Genomic DNA, 16840 nt, shown 5'->3' with positions numbered 1-16840 from the left:
TGTATGCACAATGTAAGTGCATATTAACACATGACCATTAACCGGAGAAAACAAAAAGCAAAAAACACAAATATAACTAAAAAGTAAAAAATATACTGCAAATAATGCATAAAGGTAATGATAATAATAAGGGTATTTAGTAAACATAATTTTGATCAAAATAATGTACAAGCCATCCCGCCATGTCACGGCAACCCTTGTGGGACAGTCCCTACTCTAGTATTTAAAACCTTTTCACTTGCCAAGTGGCGTAAATGTGAACAAGGGTCGAGCGGCTGAACCACTAGTAACAGCTTAGGCCAGACTGGATGGCTTTCCCAGCTCAGAAAGAGCTAGAGTAGGGACTGTCCCACAAGGGTTGCCGTGACGTGGCGGGATGGCTTGTACATTATTTTGATCAAAATTATGTTTACTAAATACCCTTATTATTATCATTACCTTTATGCATTATTTGCAGTATATTTTTTACTTTTTAGTTATATTTGTGTTTTTTGCTTTTTGTTTTCTCCGGTTAATGGTCATGTGTTAATATGCACTTACATTGTGCATACACATTAACTTACTTTTCTCAGTTCAGATTTGTTTTATTCATTTCATTGTGCATTCAGTGCATATAGGGGTGTGACCGCCCTTTTTCTGAGCTGGGAAAGCCATCCAGTCTGGCCTAAGCTGTTACTAGTGGTTCAGCCGCTCGACCCTTGTTCACATTCACGCCACTTGGCAAGTGAAAAGGTTTTAAATACTAGAGTAGGGACTGTCCCACAAGGGTTGCCGTGACGTGGCGGGATGGCTTGTACATTATTTTGATCAAAATTATGTTTACTAAATACCCTTATTATTATCATTACCTTTATGCATTATTTGCAGTATATTTTTTACTTTTTAGTTATATTTGTGTTTTTTGCTTTTTGTTTACTTAGTTACCCTGGAATATCTCCTTGCTAGATGTTCCTAGAACTCTACTTGTATGACAGACAGCTGTAGCCTGCTCGGGGATGCTCCAAGATCCCGGCTCTCTATCCGTGTTGCTGTTGTGTCCCAAGTCTTGGATGGGAGTAGTGCATTTACAGCCCACTACTCCACCGGTGTCGGCAGCAGAACCATAAGTGTCCATACAACCTCGGGGACCGGGCCCCGGCCTTGCGCAGAGAACCTATAGGCAGGGTTCCTATTCCAACCCACTCCTCCTCTCTGTTCTCCTACGCCTTCGTTCCGCGCTGTTCCTTCTCTCTTATGGAAGCTTAGGTTGCAGTTCTACGTCTTTCTCCTTCTCTTCTCTTTCCCGTGCCAGCTGGCTCAGGTCACTGAGGCAGCTGCAGCACTCCTTCTTCTATTCCTTTCCTCGGGAGCTCTTTCCACTAAGACCAGTCCTCAGCCTCTCCTGACTGACTGACTGTCTTTCCTCCGCCTGACCTCCCGTCAGACTGACCTCTTGTCAGCCTGCTCTCATCCTGAGCTTCAGACTGAACTAACTGCACTTCCTTACTTTCCCTCTCTTTTATGACTAACTCCACCCACCTCCCAGCACATCTCGTGTTACGAAGCAAGGACCCACGAAAGGTGCTCTGCTACCCTCTAAGCAAGGAGCCGCAATGTGGTCCTGTGCTGAACTATCCTGTGTGTGGGATGCAGGTGTTGGAGTGAGGAAAGGAGTTCCCAACTTACCCAGTTGGTGGGGCACTACACCTTAGGAGAAGGTGCAGTACCTCTGTGGCGACTGAGCCTCAGGGGCGCCACATAACAACCACACAAGAGCCACTGGAACATATTTTTATTTTTTCGGCGTCAAACATTAGATCAAGAAGGAGTCATCCTAGCATTGGACAATCCCTTTAAGTCTTGACAGTTCTGGCTTTATACTGGTGCTGACGCTGCACCTGCAGTGCCAGCTATGACCACCTGGTGGTGTGAAGAGTTGTACGGGGTATGTCATATATACCGTATACATCCTCTACCACTGTGACTGGGTGAGTTACATATGCGCCATGGTTTTACCCCTAGAACGCAATGACCACAGTTAAAGGATTTAATATACGATTTTATTTCCATGCTGCAGTTTGTGATACAAGAAGCAGAGAGGATCATGGGTAATAAATAACGGCTGTTTCCTTAATAGAAAAATAAAAGCTTTCTACACATCCAGGGACAGGCATTAATGTGGAGCAATGGGGTCTGCAAAAGAGGGGGAAGAGATCACATTCATCTTGTTGAAAAAAGTCATCACATTCCTCTCCTGACATCCTCTGTGCTGCAGGGACCCTGCTCCTTCCTCTATGTAACGACTGGGCTAAGGCCTCACACAGGAGACGCATCCCTCTCCTTATAAGCTCTGTGCTGCTGGAAGACGCTGTTCCTTGATATCTCTGAGTCATGTATATCTACTTGTGAAGCCATAATTGTGAACACAACTCGTACAATGTCCCGCAGCTTCGCTGGTGTGGATCCCATCCTCAGCTTTGGATACTGACTGGCTTCTGTCCAGGTACCGATTCTTCTTGTGTCCTTTGTAGCTCTTCACACCTGCATTGAGGACTTATCCTTCCCTTCAGGAGATAGATATCCCTGAGACATGATCTCCAGGACTTGGGAGCTCTCGTACTGCCAGATGTCTCCTGACAACCTCATGGTGACACCAATGAAATTACATCAACGTAGAAGATCTGTGCCAATGTGCCCATAAGGACTCCCAGGGGTGAGGAGGAAGGTGAACACTGGTGGGAAGAGAAGTCACTGAAATGTCCGTGAGAAGATGAGGACCATCTAGAGCACCATCAGCCATAGACTGCACGAGACCTGGGAGATAAAACGGGCATTAGTTATTGTGGTATAGTGGAGTACACTTATCAGTGATTCGCACACACATGTACGGGGTGCACTGGCCAAGGTACACCCCACCGCCCCCAAACATCAGTGTCAACACATCTCTTCCATGATCTTGGAGACTCTTAGTTACATCACGACAAGAGAGACAGAGTCTACAGATTGCTGAAACAAACGTTTATTTAGTGTGGATTGTGCTACGTACAGAGAACAGGAGACAGATCTTAGTGGGTACTGCGGCAGCTCAACTCTTGAGAATACCTTCAGAACTGCTTTTATTGTCCCAAATTCTTCCTGAAGCTCCATCTTCCCGGCCCAACCTTAGTGCTCCTGTCCTGCTAGCCCACGATATCTTCACTTCTGGGACCCGGGCTACACTTGCCCCAGTCTCACTATCTCGCCGTCTCAGGGTACTCCTCCAGTGGACTCTTTGGCTCAGTACCCTGCTGTACTGATCTTCCTCTCGGTGGACCTATTCTGGAGCACCAGCGTCCTCCTCTCCCTTTACACTGATGTTCTTACCCCTTCTGCTGCTGTCAATACCACGGTGGATTCTTGCTATAACTACGGTTCACACACTCTACAGCGTCCTCCTATTGAACTCTCACTTGTGTTTCCATTTTATTAACCAGACTCTCCCCTGGTCCAGGACCTTCAAACTAATCCTTATTGGGGTCTCCAGTGAATCCAAGATAGGGGACAACGCATTAATTGGTTTGGGTCTGACCACTAGGACACGCAACAATCAACAGAATGGGGAATTTTAATTCCCGATGGGGCATTTTTTCCGTGTTACATAATGGCGTGGGAGGTCAGATGCCCTAAAACTGCTCCATTCATTCTTTATGGATTTCCAGAAAAAGCTAAGCTCAGCTCTTGTGTCTGATATGGAATGACTGGAGCGGTGGTCAAGTGTGGCGCCTCTGAGGCTCGGCCGCCACAGAGGTACTGCACCTTCTCATAAGGTATAGTGCCCCACCATCCAGGTAAGGTGGGAACTCCTTTCCACGCTCCAACACTCACACCCCACACAATAGAGTAGTTTAGCAAAACGACATTGCGGCTCCTTGCTCAGAGGGTAGCAGAGCACCTTTGGTGGTACCCTGCTTGGAACAATAAACGTGCTGGGAGGTGGGTGGAGTTGAGAATACATACAAGAGCGGGAAGGTTTAGAATTACAGGAGTCAGTCTGAGTCAGGAGAGTATGACAGGAGGTTGGAGAGAAGGAAGCCACTCGGATAGGAGTGGGGATCCCTGGAAGAAGGGACGGAGGAAGGAGTGCTGCAGCTGCCTCAGTGACCTGAGCTGTTGTGAGTTCATTCTCTGGTCCACCAGTAGTGAGTTCTCCTTCCGGACTCCCTCTGGTGGTGACAGGAGGTGGTGGGGCTGATTTAATCAGTGGAGATATACCACCTGATAATGATGATGACGATTGGACCTCAGGAATCTTAGACTGGATTTAAGACAGCCGACGCCCTAAGTCAGTGCTGGTGATTGCTTCTGGCTGTCAGGTCTTGGTTTTCAGCTCTGTTCCAGCCTTCTCAAAGCTAAGTGTTTTTGCTAATGTTCACACTTGATTTTGTGGGTCTATTCACTTTTTTGTGTGTTCAGCCAGCCCCGGCTGGGGCTGTGCTGAATTTCCACTCTTATTTATCTGTATTTGCCAATTTGTTTTTTGGTCCCTTATTAGATTGGCCTCTTTTTGCTCTGTCTCAGAATATTTCAGAGTGCTGATATAGTGGGAGAAGTCTAGTGACTTCAGGGTTAATTTTGTTATCAGAAGTGTTGGACATTATTTTGTAAGGTTTTTGGCAGATTGCAGACAGTGTCTTTCCTTTCCTGTTCTGTATAGTTAGTTTTGGCCTCATCGTTTGCTCAGCCTATTTTCCTGCCTGTGTTTGTGTTTTCATCTTGTTTCACCGTCAATACATGTGTGAGGGCTATCTATTCCTTTGGGGTCTGCTCTGGGGCAGTTAGTTTTCCCTTTTCTTGCTTTAGGCTCATGTAGTCCTCCGGCGGTGACGAGGCATCTAGATCATCGTAGTGTCGGAATTTGTTTTTTTTGTTTTTTATATTTTTTCCTCTTTTTTCCTCTGGCGCCGTAGGAGGATTTTTTATTTTTTTCCTAATGGAGATTAAGTAATTGTCTGATCGTGTGGAGCAACTTGCTGCTGAAGTACAGGGAATTTCTACCTACCTCATACAGTCACATGCTGCTGAACCTAAGATCCCTACTCCTGATATGTTTTTTGGGGATCGGTCTAAATTTCTGAATTTTAAGAATAATTGTAAATTATTTCTTGCCTTGAAGCCTAACTCATCGGGGAGCTCTGTGCAGCAGGTTAAAATTGTCATCTCCTTGCTGCGCGGCGATCCCCAGGATTGGGCTTTTTCTCTGACACCTGAAAATCCTATTTTGACTAATGTGGATGCATTTTTTCAAGCCTTGGGGTTGCTGTATGATGAACCTAATGCTGCTGATCAAGCTGAAAGAACCCTGTTGGCATTAAACCAGGGTCAGGATTCTGCAGAGTTATACTGTCAAGAATTCCGAAAGTGGGCGGTCCTTACTACATGGAATGATAGTGCATTGGCAGCCCTCTTTCGGAAAGGTTTGTCAGAGACCGTAAAAGATGTTATGGTGGGATTTCCTGTTCCCTCTGGTCTGGATGATTCTATGTCATTAGCCATTCAAGTTGATCGGCGTTTACGTGAACGTAAAACTACACGGGAGGCGCAGCCACCTTTTCAACAAATGTCAGAACCTATGCAATGTGATGGGGTTTTGTCTAGGGTGCAACGTCAGGAGTTTAGAAGGCGTAATAAGCTGTGTTTTTTCTGTGGAGATGCCTCTCATACTATTTCTGTCTGCCCTAAACGAGAGAAACGTTTTGCACACACATTTGCTGTGGGCAGTGTACAACCTAAGTTTCTTTTGGCAATTACTCTGATCTGCTCCTTATCCACGTTTTCCACTAAGGCTTTTGTGGATTCAGGAGCAGCGTTGAATCTGATGGATTTGGACTTTGCTAAACGTTGTGGTTTGCCCATGACGCCTCTGTGGACGCCTATTCCTTTGAGGGGTATTGATGCTACTCCTTTGGCGGAGAATAAAGCTCAGTTTTGGACCCAGGTGATAATGTGAGTTGCCCCAGACCACCAAGAAAATTGTAGATTTCTGGTGCTGTATAATTTGCATGATACTATTGTTCTGGGTTTTCCCTGGTTGCAAACTCATAACCCAGTTTTGGATTGGAAATCTGGGTCTGTGGTGAGTTGGGGTTGTCAGTGTGTTGTTAGGGACGCTCCTGTTTTCTCCACCTCTCCTCAGTCTCATGATATTCCTGATTATCTGGCTGACTTCTCTGATGTATTTAGTGAGAGTAAGTCTGCGTCTTTGCCTCCTCATAGGAGTTATGACTGTGCAATTGAGTTGATATGGGACCAAGTGGTGGATAAGTTGTCACTCTCTCAGGAAAAGGCCCAGCGATTTTCCAACCGACATAGGACCATTGGTCCCCGGTTTAAACTGGGTGATATGGTCTGGTTGTCATCTAAGAATATTCCTATGAAGGTTGCATCTCCAAAATTTAAGCCAAGATTTATTGGACCTTAAAAAATTTTGGAGATTCTTAATCATGTTTCTTTTCGATTGGCTCTTCCAGTTACGTTCAAGATCCATAACGTATTTCACAAATCTCTGTTGAAGAGGTTTGTTGAGCCAGTGGTTCCTATGGCAGCACCTCCTGACCCTGTGTTGGTTAAAGGCAATATGGAATATGAGGAAGAGAAAATATTGGATTCTCGTTTGGTTAGACGGAGACGCCAGTATTTGGTCAAATGGAAGGGTTATGGCCAGGAGGATAATTCTTGGGTCTCTGCCTCCGATATTCATGCCAATACATTGGTTCGTGCTTTTCACCGGGCCCATCCTGATCAGCCTGGTGGTGTGGATGAGGGTTCGGTGACCCCTCCTCAAGGGGGGGGTACTGTTGTGAGTTCATTCTCTGGTCCACCAGTAGTGAGTTCTCCTTCCGGACTCCCTCTGGTGGTGACAGGAGGTGGCGGGGCTGATTTAATCAGTGGAGATATACCACCTGATAATGATGATGACGATTGGACCTCAGGAATCTTAGACTGGATTTAAGACAGCCAACTCCCTAAGTCAGTGCTGGTGATTGCTTCTGGCTGTCAGGTCTTGGTTTTCAGCTCTAAGTGTTTTTGCTAATGTTCACACTTGATTTTGTGGGTCTATTCAGTTTTTTGTGTGGTCTGCCAGCCCCGGCTGGGGGCTGTGCTGAATTTCCACTCTTATTTATCTGTATTTGCCAATTTGTTTTTTGGTCCCTTATTAGATTGGCCTCTTTTTGCTCTGTCTCAGAATATTTCAGAGTGCTGATATAGTGGGAGAAGTCTAGTGACTTCAGGGTTAATTTTGTTATCAGAAGTGTTGGACATTATTTTGTAGGGTTTTTGGCAGATTGCAGACAGTGTCTTTCTTTTCCTGTTCTGTATTTTTAGTTTGGGCCCCATCGTTTGCTCAGGCTATTTTCCTGCCTGTGTTTGTGTTTTCATCTTGTTTCACCGTCAATACATGTGTGGGGGCTATCTAGTCCTTTGGGGTCTGCTCTGGGGCAGTTAGTTTTCCCTTTTCTTGCTTTAGGCTCATGTAGTCCTCCGGCGGTGACTAGGCGTCTAGATCATCGTAGGAACGCTCCACTGCTACTGCTAGTTGTGTGGTTAAGATCAGGGATCTGCAATCTGCATAGTTACCAACCACTCTGGTTTTCTGGGACTTAGCTTTTTGCTGTCCTCCTCGGTAACCCATTCATAACACTGAGCCAGCTGGCATGGGAAAGGAAAAGAAGGAGAAAGACATAGAACTGTAATCTAAACTTCCATAAGAGAGAAAGACAAGTACGGAACAAAGGAGTATAAGAGAACAGAGAGGATGTGGGTTAGAGGAAGGACCCTGCCTATAGGTTCTGGGCGCAAGGCCGGGGCCCGGTCCCCGAGGTTGTATGGACACTTATGGTTCTGCAGCAGACACCGGTGGAGTAGTCGGCTGTAAATGCACTACTCCCATCTAAGACTTGGGGCACAACAGCAACTTGGATAGTGAGCCGGGACTCAGGAGAAGGAAGTCCCTAAAGCAGGGTACAGCTGTCTGCCATACAAGTAGAGTTCTTGGGAACATCAGTGAGGAGGAACTCCAGTGTAACTCAGTACTAGAAGTACTTCATTCATACAAGCGCTAGGAAGGAGACTGCACAGCCCATCTGCTGAGAGAGAATCCCTGAATTGCTTCCAGGCTAGCCTGCTCCAGTACCATCTGTAATCAGGACCCTGGACTGCAGTTATCAAGTAAAGGTACAGAACTTGCACCCCGCTGTGTCTTGTCTGCTTCCTACCCTTACGGCACTGCTACATCCCCGTGCAAACCACTTCTACACTGCCCTGGGACTATTGCTTCACCTGTGGGGAGCTTTTACATCCTTGCTGCACCCTACCATCAGTCCCAGTGGATCTGCATGCAGCGTCGGGTTAACACCTCCCTTGCTGAGCACCACAGGTGGCGTCACGAACTATTCCATTAACTACATTCCCCCATTACTTGGGCGCCCAGGGCCACGGATCGGGTCACCGCTGCTGTGACACATCCCGCTGACAGCGGCCCGGTACTGAGTACCCCATAGCCCTGGGAGGCATGCCTGCTGCCTGCTTCTCCACTCCGCCTATCAGTGCAGGTTCCAGTGGTCAAACCCCCCAGAATCAATAAGTCATCACCTATCCTGTGCATAAGGCATAAATTGTTTTCACCAGAGAACCCCTTTAACTCTCCTACAGTGTGTCCCCAGTTATGGATATGACAGAAGCGTCCTATAGCGATGACACTGTTAGAACAATTCTGTAACCCTCGGGCACATTGGGGGCCAAACAATCCGTTACATACAAGACATGGAGTCCGGTCTTCAGCCGGTGCCACCTTCTCTGCCACCTTCACATGTATGTGGACACTTCCAGGTGCAGAAGAACCTGAAGACCTCAGAGTAGACAGCCTGCTGCCCACCAGTCCTTGTCCTGATGTAAGGGGTTACTGGCGTACCTCTGGCTCCAGACACTCGGGGGCAGAGATCGAGAACACAGTCGCACATTGATTTTCTACTCACCTGCTAGTAATGGACGTTGTCTACATGTTCTCAGCTCCAAGATGGAAGATCAGGATAAGAAAGCACAAGAGGAGACGGGAAGGAGACGTCGTCTGACCTGAGCTCAAGATCAGCAGACGGGTTTGTGTTTTCAGGCCAGAATCTGTGAATAAAATCCAAAGATAAAAGTGAGGAGAAAGCGCGATGATGGGACCAACTCATCACGACTCTGCATGGCCCAAGCCTGCGCTGCGCCGGTCTGCACAGAGTACACAGCCTCGAATATTAAGATGCATGCCTCTGAGGTCAGACTCATCAAAGCAATTCTGCCAGAATTATGTGTAAATTACATTGAAAAAGTCTCAAAATTTTGTCTGAAGTCGGAGTTCCATAAAAATTTTGCGACTTCGCCAATTTCTTCCAGCTACATCAAAATGGGCAGAGCTAAGTGGAGCTGGGGCGCAATGGGATGCGGCAGGGGGCATGACATGATGTGGCGGGGGCGCGATGGGATGGAGCGGGGGCATGACACCATGCGGCAGGGGAATGGCATGATACAGCAGGGGCATGGTACAATGTGGCGGGGAGCATGACAATGCGGCAGGGGCACGATGAGATGGAGCTGGGGCATGACACCATGCGGCAGGGAGCGTGACACCATGCGGCAGAGGCACGATGGGATGCAGCGGGGGTAAGACACATGCGGCTGGAGCATAATACGATGCAGCGGGGACATGACACGATGCTGCGGGGACATGACACGATGCTGCGGGGACATGACACGATGCGGCGGGGACATGACACGATGCGGTGGAGGCATGACACGATGCTGCGGGGACATGACACGATGCCGCGGGGACATGACACGATGCGGCGGGGACATGACACGATGCGGCGGGGACATGACACGATGCGGCGGGGGCATGACACAATGCTGCGGGGGGCATGACACGATGCTGCGGGGGGCATGACACGATGCTGCGGGGGGCATGACACGATGCTGCGGGGGGCATGACACGATGCGGCGGGGGCATGACACGATGCTGCGGGGACATGACACGATGCGGCGGGGGCATGACACGATGCTGCGGGGGGCGTGACACGATGCTGCGGGGGGCATGACATGATGCTGCAGGGCCAGGGGCATGACACGATGCGGCGGGGGGCATGACACGATGCGGCGGGGGCATGACACGATGCGGCGGGGGGCATGACACGATGCGGCGGGGACATGACACGGTGCGGCGGGGGGCATGACACGATGCGGCGGGGGGCATGACACGATGCGGCGGGGGACATGACAAGATGCGGCGGGGGCATGACACGATGCTGCGGGGGGCATGACACGATGCGGCGGGGACATGACACGGTGCGGCGGGGGGCATGACACGATGCTGTGGTGTTCCTTACGCCAGAAATCTTACTCCAGTCAGATTACTGTAGAACATCGTGGTCCACAGAGGTACAAGCCAGACATGCACCTCACCATGAATCAGGGGCATCTGACCTCACGTGAAACGCCAAAAGATGAAAACATTTTGCGCAAGTCTGTATTGTATATGTATATGTCACCATTCATATACAACACACGTGTGATGTTACCAGTCACATATTACACTCCTACGATGTCATCATTCAAATACTATACACCTGTGATGTCATCAGTCACATATTACACTCCTATGATGTCACCATTCATATACTATACACCTGTGATGTCATCAGTCACATATTACACTCCTATGATGTCACCATTCATATACTATACACCTGTGATGTCATCAGTCACATATTACACTCCTATGATGTCACCATTCATATACTATACATCTATGATGTCATCAGTCACATATTACACTCCTGTGATGTCACCATTCATACACTAAACACCTTTGATGTCACCAGTCACATATTACACTCCTATGATGTCACCATTCATATACTATACATCTATGATGTCATCAGTCACATATTACACTCCTATGATGTCACCATTCATATACTATACACCTGTGATGTCATCAGTCACATATTACACTCCTATGATGTCACCATTAATATACTATACATCTATGATGTCATCAGTCACATATTACACTCCTATGATGTCACCATTCATACACTAAACACCTTTGATGTCACCAGTCACATATTACACTCCTATGATGTCACCATTCATATACTATACACCTGTGATGTCATCAGTCACATATTACACTCCTATGATGTCACTATTCATATACAATACACTTGTGATGTCTTCAGTCACATATCACACTCCCATGATGTCACCATCCATACACTAAACACCTGTGATGTCACCAGTCACATATTACACTCCTGTGATGTCACTATTCATATACTATACACCTGTGATGTCACCAGTCACATATTACACTCCTATGATGTCACCATTCATATAGTATACATCTATGATGTCATCAGTCACATACTACACTCCTGTGATGTCACCATTCATATTCTATACACCTGTGATGTCATCAGTCACATATTACACTCCTATGATGTCATCATTCATATACTATACACCTGTGATGTCATCAGTCACATATTACACTCCTATGATGTCACCATTCATATACAATACACCTGTGATGCCACCAGTCACATATTACACTCCTGTGATGTCACCATTCATATACTGTACACCTGTGATGTCTTCCGTCACATATCACACTCCTATGATGTCACCATTCATATACTATACATCTATGATGTCATCAGTCACATACTACACTCCTGTGATGTCACCATTCATATTCTATACACCTGTGATGTCACCAGTCACATACTACACTCCTGTGATGTCACCATCCATACACTAAACACCTGTGATGTCATCAGTCACATATTACACTCCTATGATGTCACTATTCATATACTATACACCTGTGATGTCACCAGTCACATATTACACTCCTATGATGTCACCATTCATATACTGTACACCTGTGATGTCTTCCGTCACATATCACACTCCTATGATGTCACCATTCATATACTATACATCTATGATGTCATCAGTCACATACTACACTCCTGTGATGTCACCATTCATATTCTATACACCTGTGATGTCATCAGTCACATATTACACTCCTGTAATGTCACCATCCATACACTAAACACCTGTGATGTTAGTCACATATTACACTCCTATCATGTCACTATTCATATACTAAACACCTGTGATGTCACCAGTCACATATTACACTCCTATGATGTCACTATTCATATACAATACACTTGTGATGTCTTCAGTAACATATTACACTCCTATGATGTCACCATTCATATACTACACACCTGTGATGTCATCAGTCACATATTACACTCCTATGATGTCACCATTCATATACAACACACCTGTGATGTCACCAGTCACATATTACACTCCTATGATGTCACCATTCATATACTATACATCTATGATGTCATCAGTCACATATTACACTCCTGTGATGTCACCATTCATATACTATACACCTGTGATGTCATCAGTCACATATTACACTCCTATGATGTCACCATTCATATACTATACATCTATGATGTCATCAGTCACATATTACACTCCTGTGATGTCACCATTCATACACTAAACACCTTTGATGTCACCAGTCACATATTACACTCCTATGATGTCACTATTCATATACAATACACTTGTGATGTCTTCAGTCACATATCACACTCCCATGATGTCACCATTCATATACTATACACCTGTGATGTCATCAGTCACATATTACACTCCTATGATGTCACCATTCATATACTACACACCTGTGATGTCATCAGTCACATATTACACTCCTATGATGTCACCATTCATATACAACACACCTGTGATGTCACCAGTCACATATTACACTCCTATGATGTCACCATTCATATACTATACATCTATGATGTCATCAGTCACATATTACACTCCTGTGATGTCACCATTCATATACTATACACCTGTGATGTCATCAGTCACATATTACACTCCTATGATGTCACCATTCATATACTATACATCTATGATGTCATCAGTCACATATTACACTCCTGTGATGTCACCATTCATACACTAAACACCTTTGATGTCACCAGTCACATATTACACTCCAATGATGTCACCATTCATATACTATACATCTATGATGTCATCAGTCACATATTACACTCCTATGATGTCACCATTCATATACTATACACCTGTGATGTCATCAGTCACATATTACACTCCTATGATGTCACCATTAATATACTATACATCTATGATGTCATCAGTCACATATTACACTCCTATGATGTCACCATTCATACACTAAACACCTTTGATGTCACCAGTCACATATTACACTCCTATGATGTCACCATTCATATACTATACACCTGTGATGTCATCAGTCACATATTACACTCCTATGATGTCACTATTCATATACAATACACTTGTGATGTCTTCAGTCACATATCACACTCCCATGATGTCACCATCCATACACTAAACACCTGTGATGTCACCAGTCACATATTACACTCCTGTGATGTCACTATTCATATACTATACACCTGTGATGTCACCAGTCACATATTACACTCCTATGATGTCACCATTCATATAGTATACATCTATGATGTCATCAGTCACATACTACACTCCTGTGATGTCACCATTCATATTCTATACACCTGTGATGTCATCAGTCACATATTACACTCCTATGATGTCATCATTCATATACTATACACCTGTGATGTCATCAGTCACATATTACACTCCTATGATGTCACCATTCATATACAATACACCTGTGATGCCACCAGTCACATATTACACTCCTGTGATGTCACCATTCATATACTGTACACCTGTGATGTCTTCCGTCACATATCACACTCCTATGATGTCACCATTCATATACTATACATCTATGATGTCATCAGTCACATACTACACTCCTGTGATGTCACCATTCATATTCTATACACCTGTGATGTCACCAGTCACATACTACACTCCTGTGATGTCACCATCCATACACTAAACACCTGTGATGTCATCAGTCACATATTACACTCCTATGATGTCACTATTCATATACTATACACCTGTGATGTCACCAGTCACATATTACACTCCTATGATGTCACCATTCATATACTGTACACCTGTGATGTCTTCCGTCACATATCACACTCCTATGATGTCACCATTCATATACTATACATCTATGATGTCATCAGTCACATACTACACTCCTGTGATGTCACCATTCATATTCTATACACCTGTGATGTCATCAGTCACATATTACACTCCTGTAATGTCACCATCCATACACTAAACACCTGTGATGTTAGTCACATATTACACTCCTATCATGTCACTATTCATATACTAAACACCTGTGATGTCACCAGTCACATATTACACTCCTATGATGTCACTATTCATATACAATACACTTGTGATGTCTTCAGTAACATATTACACTCCTATGATGTCACCATTCATATACTACACACCTGTGATGTCATCAGTCACATATTACACTCCTATGATGTCACCATTCATATACAACACACCTGTGATGTCACCAGTCACATATTACACTCCTATGATGTCACCATTCATATACTATACATCTATGATGTCATCAGTCACATATTACACTCCTGTGATGTCACCATTCATATACTATACACCTGTGATGTCATCAGTCACATATTACACTCCTATGATGTCACCATTCATATACTATACATCTATGATGTCATCAGTCACATATTACACTCCTGTGATGTCACCATTCATACACTAAACACCTTTGATGTCACCAGTCACATATTACACTCCTATGATGTCACTATTCATATACAATACACTTGTGATGTCTTCAGTCACATATCACACTCCCATGATGTCACCATTCATATACTATACACCTGTGATGTCACCAGTCACATATTACACTCATGTGATGTCACCATCCATACACTAAACACCTGTGATGTCACCAGTCACATATTACACTCCTGTGATGTCACCATCCATACACTAAACACCTGTGATGTCACCAGTCACATATTACACTCCTATGATGTCACTATTCATATACTATACACCTGTGATGTCACCAGTCACATATTACACTCCAATGATGTCACTATTCATATACTATACACCTGTGATGTCACCAGTCACATATTACACTCCTATGATGTCACTATTCATATACAATACACTTGTGATGTCTTCAGTCACATATCACACTCCTATGATGTCACCATTCATATACTATACACCTGTGATGTCACCAGTCACATATTGCACTCCTATGATGTCACATTCATATACTATACACCTGTGATGTCATCATTTACATTACACTCCTATGATGTCACCATTCATATAGTATACATCTGTGATGTCATCAGTCACGTATTACACTCCTATGATGTCACCATTCATATACTTTACACCTGTGATGTCATCATTCACATATTACACTCCTATGATGTCACTATTCATATACAATACACTTGTGATGTCTTCAGTAACATATTACACTCCTATGATGTCACCATTCATATAGTATACATCTATGATGTCACCAGTCACATACTACACTCCTGTGATGTCACCATCCATACACTAAACACCTGTGATGTCATCAGTCACATATTACACTCCTATGATGTCACTATTCATATACTATACACCTGTGATGTCACCAGTCACATATTACACTCCTATGATGTCACCATTCATATACTATACATCTATGATGTCATCAGTCACATACTACACTCCTGTGATGTCACCATTCATATTCTATACACCTGTGATGTCATCAGTCACATATTACACTCCTGTGATGTCACCATCCATACACTAAACACCTGTGATGTCACCAGTCACATATTACACTCCAATGATGTCACTATTCATATACTATACACCTGTGATGTCACCAGTCACATATTACACTCCTATGATGTCACTATTCATATACAATACACTTGTGATGTCTTCAGTCACATATCACACTCCTATGATGTCACCATTCATATACTATACACCTGTGATGTCACCAGTCACATATTGCACTCCTATGATGTCACATTCATATACTATACACCTGTGATGTCATCATTTACATTACACTCCTATGATGTCACCATTCATATAGTATACATCTGTGATGTCATCAGTCACGTATTACACTCCTATGATGTCACCATTCATATACTTTACACCTGTGATGTCATCATTCACATATTACACTCCTAAGATGTCACATTCATATTCTATACACCTGTGATGTCATCAGTCACATATTACACTCCTATGATGTCACCATTCATATACTATACACCTGTGATGTCATCATTCAGATATTACTAATCAACATCATGCACTCAAGATGTGCCTCCTCCCTTTATTTTCAGAGACTTCTGTGTCATCATTCAGAACTGAACCATCTGTGATGTCATCATTCATTTAGTTATTCCAATATTTCAGAGACGTGATGTCATCGTTACCCACCTGTGAGCATGGCGTCCCCCTCGGCACGAGCTAGGTTGTTGTTGATCACACATCTGTACTGAATGTTTTTCTCTACTCCATTGAAATCAGAGACCACCTCCACCACGTCGTTGAGGCCGTCCACATAGTCGGTGACGGAAGAGTTGGTGATGTCACTGGCAGAGGTGATGTTGACCCAGCTGACAGTGGGTTTAGGGTACCAGGTGGGGGAGTCACAGTGCAGGCTGGTACGTGAGGTGTTTGTCACTGTCAGATCAGAGAAAGCTGGAGAAGATATGGACACGCATGAGTCCTCGATATATAA

General features: G+C 44.4%; 1 protein-coding gene across 1 annotated transcript in view; it reads right to left on the bottom strand.

Moving 5' to 3' along the window:
• Positions 1–2051: 2051 nt before the first annotated feature.
• VTCN1 (V-set domain containing T cell activation inhibitor 1) overlaps positions 2052–16840 on the bottom strand; it is a 38371-nt gene continuing 23582 nt past the window's right edge. The window contains exons 3-5 of the mRNA XM_073551083.1: positions 16537–16800; positions 8991–9132; positions 2052–2793 (exon numbers count right to left, since the gene is read on the bottom strand). Of these exons, the coding sequence (XP_073407184.1) occupies positions 9011–9132; positions 16537–16800 (386 nt within the window). The 3' untranslated portion in view covers positions 2052–2793; positions 8991–9010. The remainder of the gene's footprint in view (positions 2794–8990; positions 9133–16536; positions 16801–16840) is intronic.

The sequence above is a fragment of the Dendrobates tinctorius genome, unplaced genomic scaffold (assembly GCF_039654945.1).
Source record: "Dendrobates tinctorius isolate UK_male_01 unplaced genomic scaffold, ASM3965494v1 ptg000172l, whole genome shotgun sequence".
NCBI classification, from domain to species: Eukaryota; Metazoa; Chordata; class Amphibia; order Anura; family Dendrobatidae; genus Dendrobates; species Dendrobates tinctorius.
This window is presented reverse-complemented; position numbering and strand designations above follow the sequence as displayed.